We start from the raw sequence: 15,171 nt of genomic DNA on the forward strand, positions 1-15,171 counted from the left end.
CCCCTGGCGGAGCGCAGCGGCGCCGCGCGTGCCCGAGGAGGGCCCCGCCATGTCCGCCGAGTGGCTGAGGCGCTTGCGGCGGGGCGGCCCCGCGGAGCGGCCCGGCGGCGCGCAGGGGCCTGGGCCCGGCCCGCCGCCCACCGCCCTCCGCTACCGCCGGCCTAAGTTCCTGCGTGGCGGCGGCGGAGAGGAGAGCCCGCGGGGCGGGCGGGCCGTGCGGGGCACCGGGCCCGAGCGGCCCCTGCCCTGGGGCGCGGGCTACGCCGAGTGAGTGCGGGGCGGCAGCGGGGCCGCCCCGGGAAGGGGGAGGGGGGGGCTCCGGGAGACCCCCGGGGCGGGGGAGGGGGGCGGTGCGGGGTTAGAGGGTCTCCCGGGGTGGTTATAGGGTTGTTGGCGGCGGGTAGCGCGGGTTTGGGCGGATGCCCAGGGTCTGCCTGGGGTTAGGGGGCTCTCGGGGGGGCGTGGGGGGTTTAGGGGACTCCTGGGGACGTGCCACGGCGGGGGGGGGGTGATCGCACCCGACTTCTTCTCCCCACTGCCCCACGCTGCTGCCCTCGCCTCAGCCCCAAGCACGGAGCTTCAGCCCTCTCCCCTGGAGAAGGAGGGCTCACAGGCAGAAATCGGCCCCCCCCGCCCGCCTCTGCCTGCGAGGAGGGGAGCAGCTTCCTCCTCCCGACGCGGCAGCAGCGTGAGGTTCGATGTGGCAGCATGTTTTCCGCGGCCCTTCTGCCTCCTTGTCGGTGGCTGGCAGCAGCGTGGGACACACCTGCCCCCCTCCCTGCCTGCATTTAGCTGCCTGCACCCTGCCAGCTGCAGAGCAGGTCACCGTCGCTTGTGACAAGTGGCAGGGGCAGCCCTGAGAGCAGAATCGGGTCAGCTCAAGTATCTCGTCCCCTAATGCAATGGCGTTTACGCCGTAATTTTACCGCTGGGGTGTCACCCGTCCACTGCTCTGCACCCTGGTTGCAGCGAGCTGGTCAGGCAGGGCTCTTCCATGGGGCTGCTGTGCTGAGCAGCGGCAGGCAGAAAGACCTCCCTTGCAGGGAGGCGGTTTGGGGCAGGGGCTGGTTTCTGGGGGCGAGCAGCACCGGGCATCTATCCCCTTGCTCCTAGCAGAGCACCTTTAAAACAAAGGGAGGGGGAAGATGAATTTTTAGAAATCTCTGGGTTTGCCATTTTTAAGGGCAGAGGGGATGGATCAGGCAGAACGACTCCAGCCAGGAGATGTCCCCACGTCCTGGCCAGGCCACAGCATGACCCTGTGGTCATGGGATGGCACAGTGTTGAGAGAGGAGCTGTGCAAGGAGAGCAAACTCCCATCAAGGGACAAACATTAGCAAGGCTGGAAGGAAAAACGATGATGGTTTTGCAAGTCACTGGGTCACCAAAGAAATAGCACAGCATGGGCTGCTGACAAGGGTTTCCCTGAGGCCAGGGTGCTCCAAAACCACTCGCTTGTCCCTGTGTCCCTGACCAAGCTTTTCCCTGCTGCGCATAAAGGACTTGTTATTTAGGTCCCCAGCAAAGAGATCCTCGAGTTTGAAAAGGGAGCGTGGGGCTGGAAGGAAGGGGCAAGGCGCAGCCGTTTGCCTTGGCTGCAGAGCACCCAGCACAGCTGGCTGGGAGCAGGCAAGGTGCAGTGCATCCGCACATCTTACCTGGAGCATTTGCACCCCCAGGGTTATCAATGCCGAGAAGTCGGAGTTCAATGAGGACCAGGCAGCCTGCTGTCAGATCTCCATCCGGAGGAGAGAGCCGGGCCTGGAGGAGGACGAGGAATGGCTGATCCTGTGCGCCACGCAGGTATAGCCCACGGGCAGGCTGTGCTCACCCTGCTGCCAGCCCTGGTCTGCATCCAAGGGCCCAGGTACAGGAAACATGGGGTTGCCCCATCAGTCCTACACAGCCATGTGCTGAAATCCTTCCTTGGATGCATTTAGGGGACCTGTGTACCCTACGTGTGGCCAGCAAACACCCAGCTCTGCCCGTACGCGCTATTTCTACTTCCATGGCCCATGGCTTGTGGCATTTGAGGTCGTCCAAGCCCTTTACTTGGTTCCCTCACCTTTCCTTTACTGTTCTCACTCTGCTTTCAAGGGCCAGTGTGTGTTGTCATCACTTGGAGACAGCAGTGTGAACCAGGCACATGGGATGCTCTCACCTGGGAGCAGCTCTGCCTTGCCTCTTGTAAAATGGCCCCATCTCCCCTAAAACACAGAGGAATAGTGCGTGATGGTGGGTGGCTGCAAATCCAGCCGCTCAGAGCTCAGGTGACAGGTCTGGCAAAGCAGCACATGACCAGCACATGAGTGTGAGCTGTGCAGGAGATTAACTGGTGGCAGGGAAGGGTAGCTAGAGTGGAAAAGCCAGGCAAAACACGTACAGTGATGTCCTGGCTGTGAGCCTGCTATCTGTATGACCTCTCCAGCCCTTGTCTTCCCGCTCTTCTTTGCTGTCTTGTCCCTGTTCCTCACTGCAGTTTCTGACTGGTTACTACTGGGCACTGTTTGACGGCCACGGTGGCCCAGAAGCTGCCATCATCGCCTCCAACTATTTGCACTACTGCATCAAGCAGAAGCTGGAGGAGGTTGTGGGAGGCATCACAGAGGCCCGTCCCCCCATGCATCTCAGCGGACGCTGCGTTTGCGACAGCGACCCCCAGTTCGTGGAGGAGAAGCACATCCATGCAGAAGACCTGGTGGTGGGAGCACTGGAGAACGCCTTCCAGGAATGCGTGAGTACCTCGTGCAGGGCACCAGTCCTGCTGCCCCAAGCAGTCAGTCTGTACCTCCCCACTGCCCAGGGTGGGCAAGGTCTGCAGTTCTGCAGCTCATCAAGAAGGCAGGAACATTCAGCCAAACCTTTAAGCGTGCTGAGACCGCGCTGAGTCAGCTCCCCAGGATCTGCCTCAGATCTATTGCACATCGGCAGCGGTGACCCAGAGCAAAGCTACAGCATCTCTGCTAAACTGCACCCGAGGATACATTTCTTTAGGGCTAGACCATAGCTACTGTCACGCTCGTACAGCATGTACAAATTTGAGATCCCCCAATCACACTCCTAAAGCGGTCCTTAGTCCAGTAGCAACAGCTTTGTTGGCTGTACTGGAACAACGTTGTCTTGCGCCTTGCTGGTTTCCTGTGGCACATCTGCAATCAGCTGTGGTTCTGGATTTCTGCTGGGAGGCACGAGGCAGCTGCAGAAAGCAGCAGCCTGGCTCATGTCACTCTCCAAACTTGTTTAAACCAACAGGATGAAGTCATCGGCCAGGAGATGGAAGCTACGAACCAGACGGGAGGCTGCACTGCTCTGGCTGCCCTTTATTTCCAGGGAAAGCTGTATGTGGCTAATGCTGGGGACAGCAGGTGAGCCATAATAAAAGGAGGAAGTTGCTGGGGGATGAGAGCTGGGAGATGAGCAAGGTTTCCAGCATCTTATTTAATCCTGCAGAAGGTAAATGTGCAGCCCAGCCATTTCCCTCCTGCCTGCCGCAGGACCTGTTGGAAGGACGGGTGCTCTCATGCCTCCTAGAAGGGTTTTGGGATTTCAAGGGACTGACGCTGCCCAGCCACAGGGCAGCATTGGAGTGGTAGTGCAGCAGTAAGCTCCGCCTGGCAGGTGTTTAAAAGTGGAAGGTGATTTCAAGGCATCCTCAAGAGCTTCCTCATCTAGCCTTGGCCCACTATGCCTCTAGCAGTGAGCTCTACCATTGTCAAACCAGGCAAGCTCAGTTCTCTGCTGCAACAGTGCAATTGCAATGGAGTTATTTAAAATACACCTGCATTTTTAAACGTTTCTGAGTGCAGGGCTATTCTCTGGCATTGCTCTGCCGCTGGTTACCCCCAGTCCCGCACCTGGCTGACCCTGGGTCTAGCCTCAGTAAGAGTAGGGCTGCAGTGATGGACACGGCTCAGCTCTTTGCCTCTTCCCCCTCGTAGGGCGATTCTTGTTCTGAAGGACAATGTTGTGCCCATGAGCTGCGAGTTCACACCCGAGACAGAGAGGCAGCGAATCCAGCACTTGGTGAGTGACTCATTCGGTGCATCAGACAATCCAGCTGCAAGCATCCCACTGGGTCAGAGAGGGCTTCTGGCAAGAGGACCACCAGCTTTCCTCGAAGGCCACTGTGTGGCCAGAATGTCATCTGGCACTAGCCAAGGAGGGCTGGGGGCATGATTCAACCAACAGCCTTTAGTACGGGAGATGCTGATGTCCTCCTTGGGATGTGCTTTCCCAATTCTGTTCTCCATTCTGCTGCTGGGAGTGCCAGTCCCAAGGCAGAAGCAGTTTTGGTGCCCTACTCCACTGAAGCAGAACCTGTCCATCCTCATGCCTTCATTCCCTCCTCCAGGCTTTTATTTTCCCCAAGCTCCTGGACGGCGAGTTCACACGCTTTGAGTTTCCACGGAGGTTGAAGGGAGATGACGTGGGCCAGAAAGTCCTGTACCGGGATTACTTCATGGAGGGCTGGTGAGTCCTTTCTGCCTGAGGATAAGGCTGCGGCACAGGGCATCTTTACCTGCTCATAGTGATGGGGAGGTGAAGGGAGAAGGGGCAAGTGAAGGATGCTGTGAGCAGCCTCTCCCCAGCTGAAGGACTGGGGCCCTGGCAGGGCAGTTAGGGAACAGTTGAGATGGTCTTTCTGGGATCCTGCAAGGTGGGACTGGTGCAGGGAGTCCCAGCCTGGTGCAGGTACAAGCTGGGGAGGAAGGGAAGAAGGAGAAAGACCTGGGCATTCAGCGAGGGGTCATCTTCAGCGCATCTGCTTCAGCAAGTCACCTTGCCCCTTCCTCGGTCAGCTGCCTGTGCATGGGGGCACCGCAAGGGTTGAATCACAGTCGTAACGCTCTGGCTGGATTGTACCGTCAAGTCAGACAAATCCCAAATCAGCAGTGAATTCTCTGTTCTAGGGGATACAAGACGGTGGAGAAAGCCGACCTCAAGTATCCTCTTGTCCATGGTCACGGGAAGCAGGTAGCTTAATGCTTTACGCACTGGGAAGGCAGAGGCAAGTCTGCTGGGGGTCCTCTGTGTCCCTGTCGCTCACGGTCATGCTCCGGGACACTACAGCAGACTGGGGCTGCAGAGCACCCAGTGCTCTGGGGCTCTCCAGCATGGCACAGTCCCATAGCCCCAGTACAGCAGCTCCCTTCATTAGCACCATGCTGCCTGGTTAGTGTAAACTAGAGCCCTCCGGAGCAGAGGATGCACCTTCCTCCAGAGTACCTGCTAGCAGAGCAGACAGCAGCCCTGAGCCAGCGTGCCCTTTCCTCATCTCCCCTTGCACACAAGAACTCATTTCAGATGAGAACTTATTTCATCAGATCCTACTTTGGACTGTCTCCTTCAGCTCTAACTAGCGCCTTTCCCACAAACCCTCTTCCTCAAGGACAGGCTGAGAAAAGGAGCGGGGAGAGGGAAGGAGGAGGCAGGGAGAAGCGATGACTGCACACATCCAGCATCTGCCTGCTGGCATCAAGCAGAAAGCCCTGTCACCACCCCCAGCACTACAATCCGCATGCCACCCCCTTTGCAAGGAGTCGGTGCAGAAGCTCCTTTGCCAGGAGAAAGGACCCCTTTCCCCACCCCCAAACCAACCCAGTTTTCTTCTTCGCCACCCCAAATCAAGAGCAGATACCACCACGGGCATCCTGAGGTCTGTAGCATTACCCATTGTACAGGTAGTAACTCCAGAGCACACCATGGGCCACCAGGAGACGTCCACATGCAGGCTGTCTCCACGCTCACATCAGGCCATTACTTCTGATCACCCATCCATCTCTGAAGTCTCCAGGGGCTGTTGGGAATGGTGCTTGGAGAAGGGTCCTAAAGGCAACATAGATCAGTCAGGACAAGCCACACGTCAGCCTTGAAAGGTGCCACGTTCTTATGTTTCAATACTGTTTTGCTTTGTTTGGGGCCAGGCTCGCTTGCTGGGGACTCTGGCAGTCTCTCGAGGTCTGGGGGATCATCAACTCAAAGTCATCGACACCAACATTGAAGTCAAACCTTTCCTCTCCTGCATTCCCAAGGTCAGTTGCGGCACATGGGAATTGCAGGGTGGAAATAAACATGCTGCTCCTCCTCTGTAGCACCCACCTTTTACAGACCTGGCAGGTCTTAGCCATGTCCTTTTTCCATCCCCCATCTCTCTGCATGCTGCCCAGAGGATCCCCAAGACAGAATAATCTAGAAGCATAGCAGCAAGGGGATGTAAAAGATTCAAAGCACCCTGGTCCCACTTTGTCATCTCTGAGGGGAAGAGTCATCTCCCTGACCCCTCCAGCACATTGCAGGAATTGTCACTGATTTACTTCTGTGCTTTCCAGGTGAATGTATTTGACTTTGCTCTGCATGACATTAAGGAAGACGATGTCCTCATCATGGCAACCGATGGCCTTTGGGATGTTCTGTGCAACAAAGAGGTGGCTCATATGGTCAGGAGCTTCCTTGCAGAAAACAGGACAGATCCTCACAGGTAATAACAGCTTAGCCATCATTTTCCCTTCCAAAGAACCTGGTCAGACCAAAAGCAGGCTGAGATCACTCTGCTTCTAGGTCAGCTCCAGCATTACCAAGCACTCTTTTCTGTGACTCTGGAAACTGCCTCCTAATCTTTCCCCATCCTAAAGAAACAATGATAAAGCTGGTGGCTTAAAAAACTGTAATGGCTTTGTGTGGCAAGGTTTTTGGTAGTGGGGGGGGGTTACAGGGCTGGCTTCTGAGAGAAGCTGCTGGAAGCTTCCCCAATGACCGACAGAGCCAATACCAGCCGGCTCTAAGACGGACCTGTCGCCAGCCAAGGCTGAGCCCATCAGCGACAGTGGTAGCGCCTCTGGGATAACATATTTAAGAAGGAAAAAAAGTTGTGGGAGAGAGAGAAATGGCAGCCGGAGAGAGGAGTAAGAACATGTAAGAGAAACAACCCTGCAGACCCCCAGGCTGGTGAAGAAGGAGGGGGAGGAGATGTTCCAGGCGCCGGAGCAGAGATTCCCCTGCAGCCCGTGGTGAGGACCATGGTGAGGCAGGCTGTGCCCCGGCAGTCCACGGAGGTCCACGGTGGAGCAGATATCCGCCTGGGGAGGACCCCACACCGGAGCAGGTGGGTTCCTGAAGGAGGCTGTGACCCCGTGGGAAGTCCGCGCTGGAGCAGGCTCCTGGCAGGACCTGCGGATCTGTGGAGAGAGGAGCCCACGGAGCAGGTTTTCTGGCAGGACTTGTGACCCTGTGGGGGACCCACGCTGGAGCAGTGTGCTCCTGAAGGACTGCATGCCATGGAAGAGACCCATGCTGGAGCAGTTCGTGAAGAACTGCAGCCCGTGGGAAGGACCCACGTTGGAGAAGTTCGTGGAGGACTGTCTCCCGTGGGAGGGACCCCAAGCTGGAGCAGGGGAAGAGTGTGATGAGTCCTGCCCCTGAGGAGGATGAAGTGGCAGAAATAACGTGTGATGAACTGACTGTAAATCCCCATTCCCCGTCCCACTGTGCTGCTGGGCGGGGGTAGGTAGAGAATCTGGGAGTGAAGTTGAGCCCGGGAAGAAGGGAAGGGTGGAGGGAAGGTGTTTTGAGATTTGGTTTTATTTCTCATTACCCTACTCTGGTTGATTGGCAATAAATTGAGTTAATTTTCCCCAAGTTGAGTTTGTTTTGCCCATGATGGTAATTGGTGAGTGAGCTCTCCTGTCCTTATCTCGACCCACAAGCCCTTTGTTGTATTTTCTCTCCCCTGTCCAGCTGAGGAGGGGGGAGTGATAGAACAGCTTTGGTGGGCACCCGGCATCCAGCCAGGGTCAACCTGCCACAAAAACCTACTATTTTGACAACATAAAGCCACATCTCAATGTTGTTCTTAAGGGAATAGTGCTACGTTAACCCAAACCTCGCATTTTTTCTACCCACAGATTTTCAGAACTGGCCAAGTGCTTGGTATGCAGAGCAAGGGGAAAGAAGAGAGCCCACCAGTGGATGCTGGATGACAGCCACGAGGCATCCTATGATGACATCTCTGTATTTGTCATCCCACTACACAACAGGGATGAGGACTGACTGTTAGCATGACACACAGGATCTCGGTCACCCTACCATGGTGCTATTCAGCATCAACCTGAGACTGAGGGATTTCTGCTGTGCATGTACACTCTCTTCCAGCAAAACCATCTGCAGTGGAATCTGAAAACGCACAGCCAGCACTTATGCAGAAGATCAACAAGAACATTAGCTCCTTAAGAACATGCAAGAGAGGAACAATGGGCAACAAATCATTCCCCTTACTCCTTTCTCATTGTTGGGCTAAGGAGAAATTGCAAAGGGGGCCACACAAGCTGAAGGGTACTATTTCTAAGATTTTTGCAGTACAGCGAGACTCAAATCCACATTTCTAATGACCCCTCTCCCTTTTTAATATTGAAGAATGAGGATCAATTGAGATCCAACCAGTCTCAAGAGCTGGCTTTTAATCAGACTTGAACGTGTAAAACTGGATGCATAAGCTAAAGCGTCCCTCATATCCATTTGCTGTAACACGAGATGTACTGAAAACCCAGGAGCTGCTGCTAAGACAGCATTAGGCATGGCCATGCCTGCGTAATGCAAATGCTGAAGCAGTAGCCCAGACCTCCTGAGAAAGTTGCCATTTGTAGGCAGCACCACCTCAAAACAGACACTGTTAGCAGATGAAACTACACATTGGTGTACAGGAGCCTCCTGTGTAAAGATATACACCTTACTGTTATTTAAGAGTATTAAGTATATTGGTATGTAATGCAACATACAAATTTCTAACAAATCTTAGCCCACAACACTCACTAACACTTTTTCTATTCATTCAGGTAATTTTTGACAGCAAAGCTGGTTTTGTAGCAGTAGCACTGATGAGAACCAAAGTGTTTTAAGTACATCAGCTGATTTAGTAGAAGAGCTCCAAGTAAAATAAAACCGGTTTGTTCAAATTTGTCTACAGTGCTGAGTCTCAAGCACTTACACTCATTACAACAGGAACAGCAGCACAGCAGACGTGCCAAACAGCATTGTGCCTTAAACTCTTGAGGATCTGCTTCTCAACCTGTTCATTAGCCAGGCAAATTCAGGTCTGGACAAGCTTCCCATCTCCCCGAGTCTCCACTTTGGTTTTCATTATTCATTACACAAACTGCAAGATTCCCAAGTGAAGTAGACAAACCCCAGGATGTGTTTTAAGTTCTACAAGGATTAAAGTCCAAATAAAAATACTTTTTTTTTTCCATGCATCTTACTGCAGTTTTACTCCTATCAGAGGTTTTACACAGACCTGAGATGGAGAAAAACAGCCTTAGAAAACCACAGAAGCGTTTTTGCTTTGGATTTGTCTTTGCCAAAAACCAGTTTGTCACTAGAAGTATTCCCTTAGCAGTGCTACCCGGAGGGCTAAGTGTCGAAAGATGATACCATGCAGTGGGAGGCCTGGACCCAGGAATGAGGCAGCCATCTCAGCTATCTGCTCATGGTTTAAGCAAGGGATAGAACACAAAAACATTTCTCTCCAGCTTTGCTTTTCCCCCATCTTGGTTTTAACTTGAAAACAATGCACATGCGGGTTTTACCCACGTTAACTTGATGCTGGCTGCCGTCCCCCCTACAGCAGCTGTAATGCTATATATACAGCGACTGTAATGGTCAAAGTGTCCTGTTACTCCAAACCAACAAGCTATTTCCCCGCTTCCTGCTGAGAAGAGGCTTGGCTCTTCTATCCAGACCACAGGCTTCTGTGAACACCCCTCTACCTAGGGCACCATACCCTCAACAAGTAGCTGTCACAAGACTGCACCCCTATCCTGATACATTCCTAGGCAAGAAAAACCTCTTAAAATGGGCAATTTATGTAGGTATAGCTTCAGAGCATCACAACTTCCACTACAAAGCTTCTGACTTTGCAAAACAAAGGGGCTTTTAAAAAACATGGATGATTTTCCCATTCCCCCTCTAAGAAACTAGCAAGTTGTATCACACCAGACAAATGCAGAATTTACAGCACTCTGTGATCTCTCTACAAAATATTTATTAGTACAGGCACAACATTGAATTCTCCACATACGTAGTATTTTGTGACAAAGCATAATTTGACTTTATGTATTTACACTCATCTGGCAGATACCACCTAGGAGTCAAACTCCCCATACCAGCTCACGACCAAAGAGACCAGTTTCCGAAAGGCTCACCAGGATCCTAGCCCCTCGTGAAATCTCTTAAAGTGCAAATACAGTCAAGGCATTGGAAAAGATACACTGCTGCTTCCAGATTTGTTCACTCAGTTGCTCCTGTGTCCCCCAGAGCAGGGGTTGGGACATTAACCAAGAACTTGGGAGCCTCAATTAAAAAAAAAAAAAAAAAAAAAATCTCTCAGACTAACTTGGAGAAGGGAATTACACCCCAAATCTCCTACAGGCCAAGCAGATGTGCTCAGCCACCACCACTGCCTATTTAGAGGTGAGCTGCTGAGTCTCACTTCCCCCTTGTTTTGAAGAAGTCTTTACTTCATACCAAAAAACATGGCGGGGGGGGAGGTCACGTTCTAAATGTCAAATTTGGAGGGGGAATGCTGTTTCCTGCTTGGCTTTACATAAAGTTGGACACTCTGTTAGACCTGGGAGTGCGGTTTTAATGAGGTCCGATTCTCATTAGCTGGCTGCCCTGACGAGCACAGGAATTGCAGTCCTGAAACTTTTAGAGAAGCACATAGAAGCTGGAAGCTAAAAGCGTTATTCACCTTTCCTGTCTAACCTAGAAACACGTGATACTCAAGTTCCTTGACAATACTTGGTACATTTCCCTCTTTTAAAAGCAGATGGAAAACACTCAGTGCTACATCAACCAAGAAAGATGTATTTGCCTGTGTGGGTGGCAATCAGCCCTGGGAAGGCATTCAGCTTTAATTTTGAACTGAGCATTAGTGCTGTGTTGTGCACAAACCTGTAAATTTATCCTCACTCCAGAAAGCCACTAGTGTTCTTAGTGTATATGTCCTTCTAGATTGGTCCTTTGGTCCTCTTCTTAAACATTTCACGCTGCAATGCACAATGTTTTACAACACTGCAAGCTGAACAAATCTTTAGACAAGTGCTCAAACCACATTAGCAAAGAGCATTTTTAGAATAAAAGACTCCTAAATGCTTCCCTGTGAAAAGTAGTAAGAAAAATGGCTGGAGGCTACCTGTTCACTTCCTCAGGCAACAGACTTGGTAAAACCCTGAAAGATGATTTGCTACTGAACGCTGAAGTTTAACTGTTAAAATGCAGTACAAACCCCAAATACCTGTACATTACAAACCACTGCAAAATACAGCTGCTTACAGAAACACCAACGAAGGTAAAATAGCACCAAGCAGCCTGAAATGCAACAATACTGAGTTGAAGAGGTGGCTGTGGAAAGCTAGTCAACTGTGAGGACTGAGATAACCATCTCCCTTCGTGCTGGGCATTTATAGGTGATGGTGGGACAGTACGGGAAGAGGGATGCTGGTGTAATAGTATGAATCTCTCATCTGCATCTCCAACAGCGGGCCCATTTGGCAAGACTGAAACATCAGTCCGCTGTTCCCTTCCCTCTTCCAGTCTGGAGGATGGCAAACTCACATAACTGCCCTGTGCCATTAGAAATGGCTCCTTGTGTGGTAGCATCAGCAAAGGCAAGCTGCAGAGCCTAAGGAGAAGCTTCAACCACAGCATCAATCCAGACTCAAAGTTTATCAGACTGCCTCATGCGGGCAGTCCTCCTGCTGACTGTCCCAGGCATGCGCTGCTACTTTAAAGGAGCCAGCAGCAGAGAAACACTCATTTGCCATCCCCAGCTCTTGGCACAGCACATTTCACTGACAAGGGCTGTGGGGAAAGGAAAAAAAAAAAGGGCAAGGAAAAGCAAAACAGAACCAGCTGTTCTACAAGCCAATTTACTTTTCCAGGGAGACATGATGTGAATTATATACAGGGCTCCACACTTGAGACTAACTTTGCTGTAATAGGGGAACATCCAGACAACTGACCTAAGGTAAAATGCTTGAGCATGGTTCTCCTGCATGGACTGGCACTTGAGAGCAGAGAGAACATGCCCACTACTGTGCTTGTCACCTTACCTTACCAGCACTTTACATTTAGGAAAGGGGAAGCACACATGACAGGCGAGGGAAAGAATCAACTTTCCAAGCTGTGACCCAGCACATAAAACCAAGTATGTTTGGAAAGGCAATAATACAATGAACACCACGTTTATGCCAAGCCTGTCCCAGCCTGCTGGTGGATGCATTTGATCAATGCAGCGTTTCAGGAAAAACAAAATGGAACCAGGCTTGAAGACCAGCTTGCCAGCCTTTCTGTACCATTTGCCCACAAGGCCCTCTGGAGCAGGGAGGGCACGTCCCTCCTGTCTCTTTGCAGGGGCATTCCTTGGAGCAGGGCCACAGCAAAGCAGAGTCAGCATGGTCACATGTAAGATTTTTAAAATTCAGTTCTGAAGACACCATCTGACAAAGGAAGTGTCACTCTTTCGGGGCTATCACTGAAAACCTGCAGGACCTGTAACAAAATGCATGGTGAGCTAACTGCATGTCAGTTTTATCGACAAAGGGATACAGGTCTAAGCCTGGTGTGGGGAGAATTTAATGGAGCTTATTTACAAATGAGGGGAAAACTGCATTGGTGAAGGTAAACAGCCTAGACACCCCACAATACTGGCCCACATCATATTCTTTAATATCTAGAAGTAAAAAAATATGGCCCATTCCCACTGCCCTCCCCCCCATGATATTTACAATTAAGATCAGCCAAGATGATACACAAGATACACAGGCAGACTGTGCTTTCAGTCTCAGTTTGGTTTCTCCATCTTCCTGCTGACAGACTCCTTTATTGCTTGGGACACTGACCGGACCTCATCAGTACTGTCTGCGCCCTCCGGGATGCTGGCACAGCAAACAGCAGGGAGGCTTCGCCAAGCTCTGGCAGTGGACAAAACCTGTATGGTTTGTTGCACGCTAAATCACCAAAAAAAGGATGACAGGGTGTATCATGTAGATGTAGTCACCCACTCTTTCGGTGCGTGTTCCACTGCAAGAGAATCCAGCATCTGCTGTTTAAGTTGAAAACTGTCAGTGTTCACATTTGGCACAGAAGTAACTTTGCATCTGTGGACTGCAGTGAAACCAGAGAGATCCCAGATGTGAAAAACGTGCACTTAAAGGAAGGAACTGCACGTTCCACCTTGAAACATCAATAGCCTTGTGCACTTACAGAAGGAAAACACACAATTACAGCTTAAAAAAATGCCACAAACATTTTGTAAATAAAACAGGCTTCATTGCTCTTAGAAATAATACTGTGTCAGTTCCAACTTCAGCTGAAGCCTGCTGGGCACGGACTGGAAGATAAGAACGTGTAGCATGCCGCTTCTGAACATGCTAGGAGGCCAAGTGGAGGAGTCCTTGCAAAGGAATGCAGCAAATAAAGGTAAGACATATGGAAACATATGCAGGAACAGGAATGCAGTCTAGGAGACCTAGGCAATTCCAATACTATGCTTGCAATGATGTGCTGCTCTTAGCAGTATGGAAGTCATCTGACAGCAGCTGCAGCGTAGGAATTAGTCGTCAATAGTTGGCAACCAGAAGGCCTACAAAAGAGGAAAGAAAAAAACATTTTTTACAGAGCAGAACACAGATCTCTCCTACAGCACACTGTAGGAGCTGATCACTGCTACCTTCTATAAGCACACAGGCAGAGACTACCAAAGAGGCAGCAACACCCTCCCAGCAGTTTAAGGTTACAATCCTTGCTTACACTGGTGTATTGGGTTTGCATGGCAAGGTTTTGGTAGTGGGGGGGCTACAGGGGTGGCTTCTGTGAGAAGCTGCTAGAAGCTTCCCCCATGTCTGATAGAGCCAATGCCAGCTGGCTCCAAGATGGACCCACCACTGGCCAAGGCCAAGCACATCAGCGACAGTGGTAGTGCTTCTGCGATAACATATTTAAGAAGAGAAAAAAGTTGCTGCACAACAGAAACTGTAGCCAGAGTGAGGAGTGAGAATATGTTAGAGAAAAAAAATCCTGCAGACACCAAGATCAGTGAAGAAGGAGGGGGAGGAGGTGCTCCAGGTGCCGGAGCAGAGATTCCCCTGCAGGCCATGGGGAAGACCACGGTGAGGCAGGCTGTCCCCCTGCAGCCTATGGGGGTCCACACTGGAGCAGATATCCACCTGCAGCCCGGGGAGGACCCCACGCCAGAGCAGGTGGGTGCCCGAAGGAGGCTGTGACCTCATGGGGAAGCCCACGCTGGAGCAGGCTCCTGGCAGGACCTGTGGCCCCATGGAGAGAGGAGCTCACATTGGAGCAGGTTTTTCTGGCTGGACTTGTGACCCCACGGGGGACCCATGCTGGATCAATGTGCTCCCGAAGGACTGCACGCCATGCAAGGGACTCATGCTGGAGCAGTTCATGAAGAACTGCTGCCCGTGGGAAGGACCCACGCTGGAGAAGTTCATGGAGGACTGTCTCCCATGGGAGGGACCCCAAGCTGGAGCAGGGGAAGAGTGTGAGGAGTCCTCCCCCTGCAAAGGAAGGAGCAGCTGAGACAACATGTGATGAACTGACCATAACCCCCATTCCCCGTGCCGCTGAGGGGAGGAGGTAGAGAAAATCGGGAGTGAAGTTGTGACTGGGAAGAAGGGAGTGGTGGGGGAAGGTGTTTTAAGATTTGTTTTTATTTCTTATTACCCTACTCTGATTTGACTGGTAATAAATTAAGTTAATTTTCCCCAAGTTGAGTTTGTTTTGCCCATGACAGTAATTAGTAAGTGATCTCTCCCTGTCCTTATCTCGACCCACAAGCCTTTCATTGTATTTTCTCTCCCCTGTCCAGCTGATGGGGCTGATAGAGCAGCTTTGGTGGGCACCCAGCATCCAGCCAGGGTCAACCCAACACAGCTGGTTTGGTTTGCATTACACATTCTCCAGAGCAAGCCAGTCTTAACAAACTGAAAATACCACCATGTACAGTGACCTAAAGAACTCGTACTTCTGCACGTGCATTCACTCACTGCTCTGCTTTCACGTGTGTGTTCAAACACTGGCTTGCCAGGTGTGCTGCCCCACATATCTACCTGCCAGGTAAGGCACAATTAAGGCATAACAGACAGGGGCCTGGCTCTC

General features: G+C 51.7%; 2 protein-coding genes across 4 annotated transcripts in view; one reads left to right on the plus strand and one right to left on the minus strand.

Annotated features, from left to right (window-relative positions):
* Positions 1-11: 11 nt before the first annotated feature.
* Positions 12-10,370, plus strand: PPM1M (protein phosphatase, Mg2+/Mn2+ dependent 1M). 2 transcript variants are annotated; one of them, XM_052778882.1, is made up of 10 exons: positions 12-267; positions 1,680-1,803; positions 2,480-2,734; positions 3,253-3,365; positions 3,939-4,023; positions 4,352-4,470; positions 4,911-4,974; positions 5,925-6,032; positions 6,330-6,478; positions 6,559-6,668. In XM_052778882.1, exons 1-10 carry the CDS (start codon positions 50-52, stop codon positions 6,656-6,658), a joined length of 1,335 nt encoding a protein of 444 aa, XP_052634842.1. In that variant the 5' UTR covers positions 12-49; the 3' UTR covers positions 6,659-6,668. The 2 variants fall into 2 exon arrangements, with proteins under 2 accessions (XP_052634842.1, XP_052634841.1); XM_052778881.1 differs by lacking the exon at positions 6,559-6,668 and adding an exon at positions 7,902-10,370 and having other exon boundaries at positions 14-267.
* Positions 10,017-15,171, minus strand: part of WDR82 (WD repeat domain 82) — a 20,090-nt gene continuing 14,935 nt past the window's right edge. Inside the window, exons 9-10 of one of the 2 annotated variants that reach the window (XR_008233815.1) lie at positions 12,780-13,636; positions 10,017-12,543 (exon numbers count right to left, since the gene is read on the minus strand). Coding sequence is in view for 1 of the 2 variants with exons in the window: in XM_052778888.1 (XP_052634848.1) it covers positions 13,607-13,636 (30 nt within the window). In the remaining variant the exon portion in view is untranslated. Of the gene's footprint in view, positions 13,637-15,171 lie in introns of both variants that reach the window. The other variant, XM_052778888.1, reaches the window with a different exon arrangement.

Source organism: Harpia harpyja, chromosome Z (assembly GCF_026419915.1).
Source record: "Harpia harpyja isolate bHarHar1 chromosome Z, bHarHar1 primary haplotype, whole genome shotgun sequence".
Classification (NCBI taxonomy): domain Eukaryota; kingdom Metazoa; phylum Chordata; class Aves; order Accipitriformes; family Accipitridae; genus Harpia; species Harpia harpyja.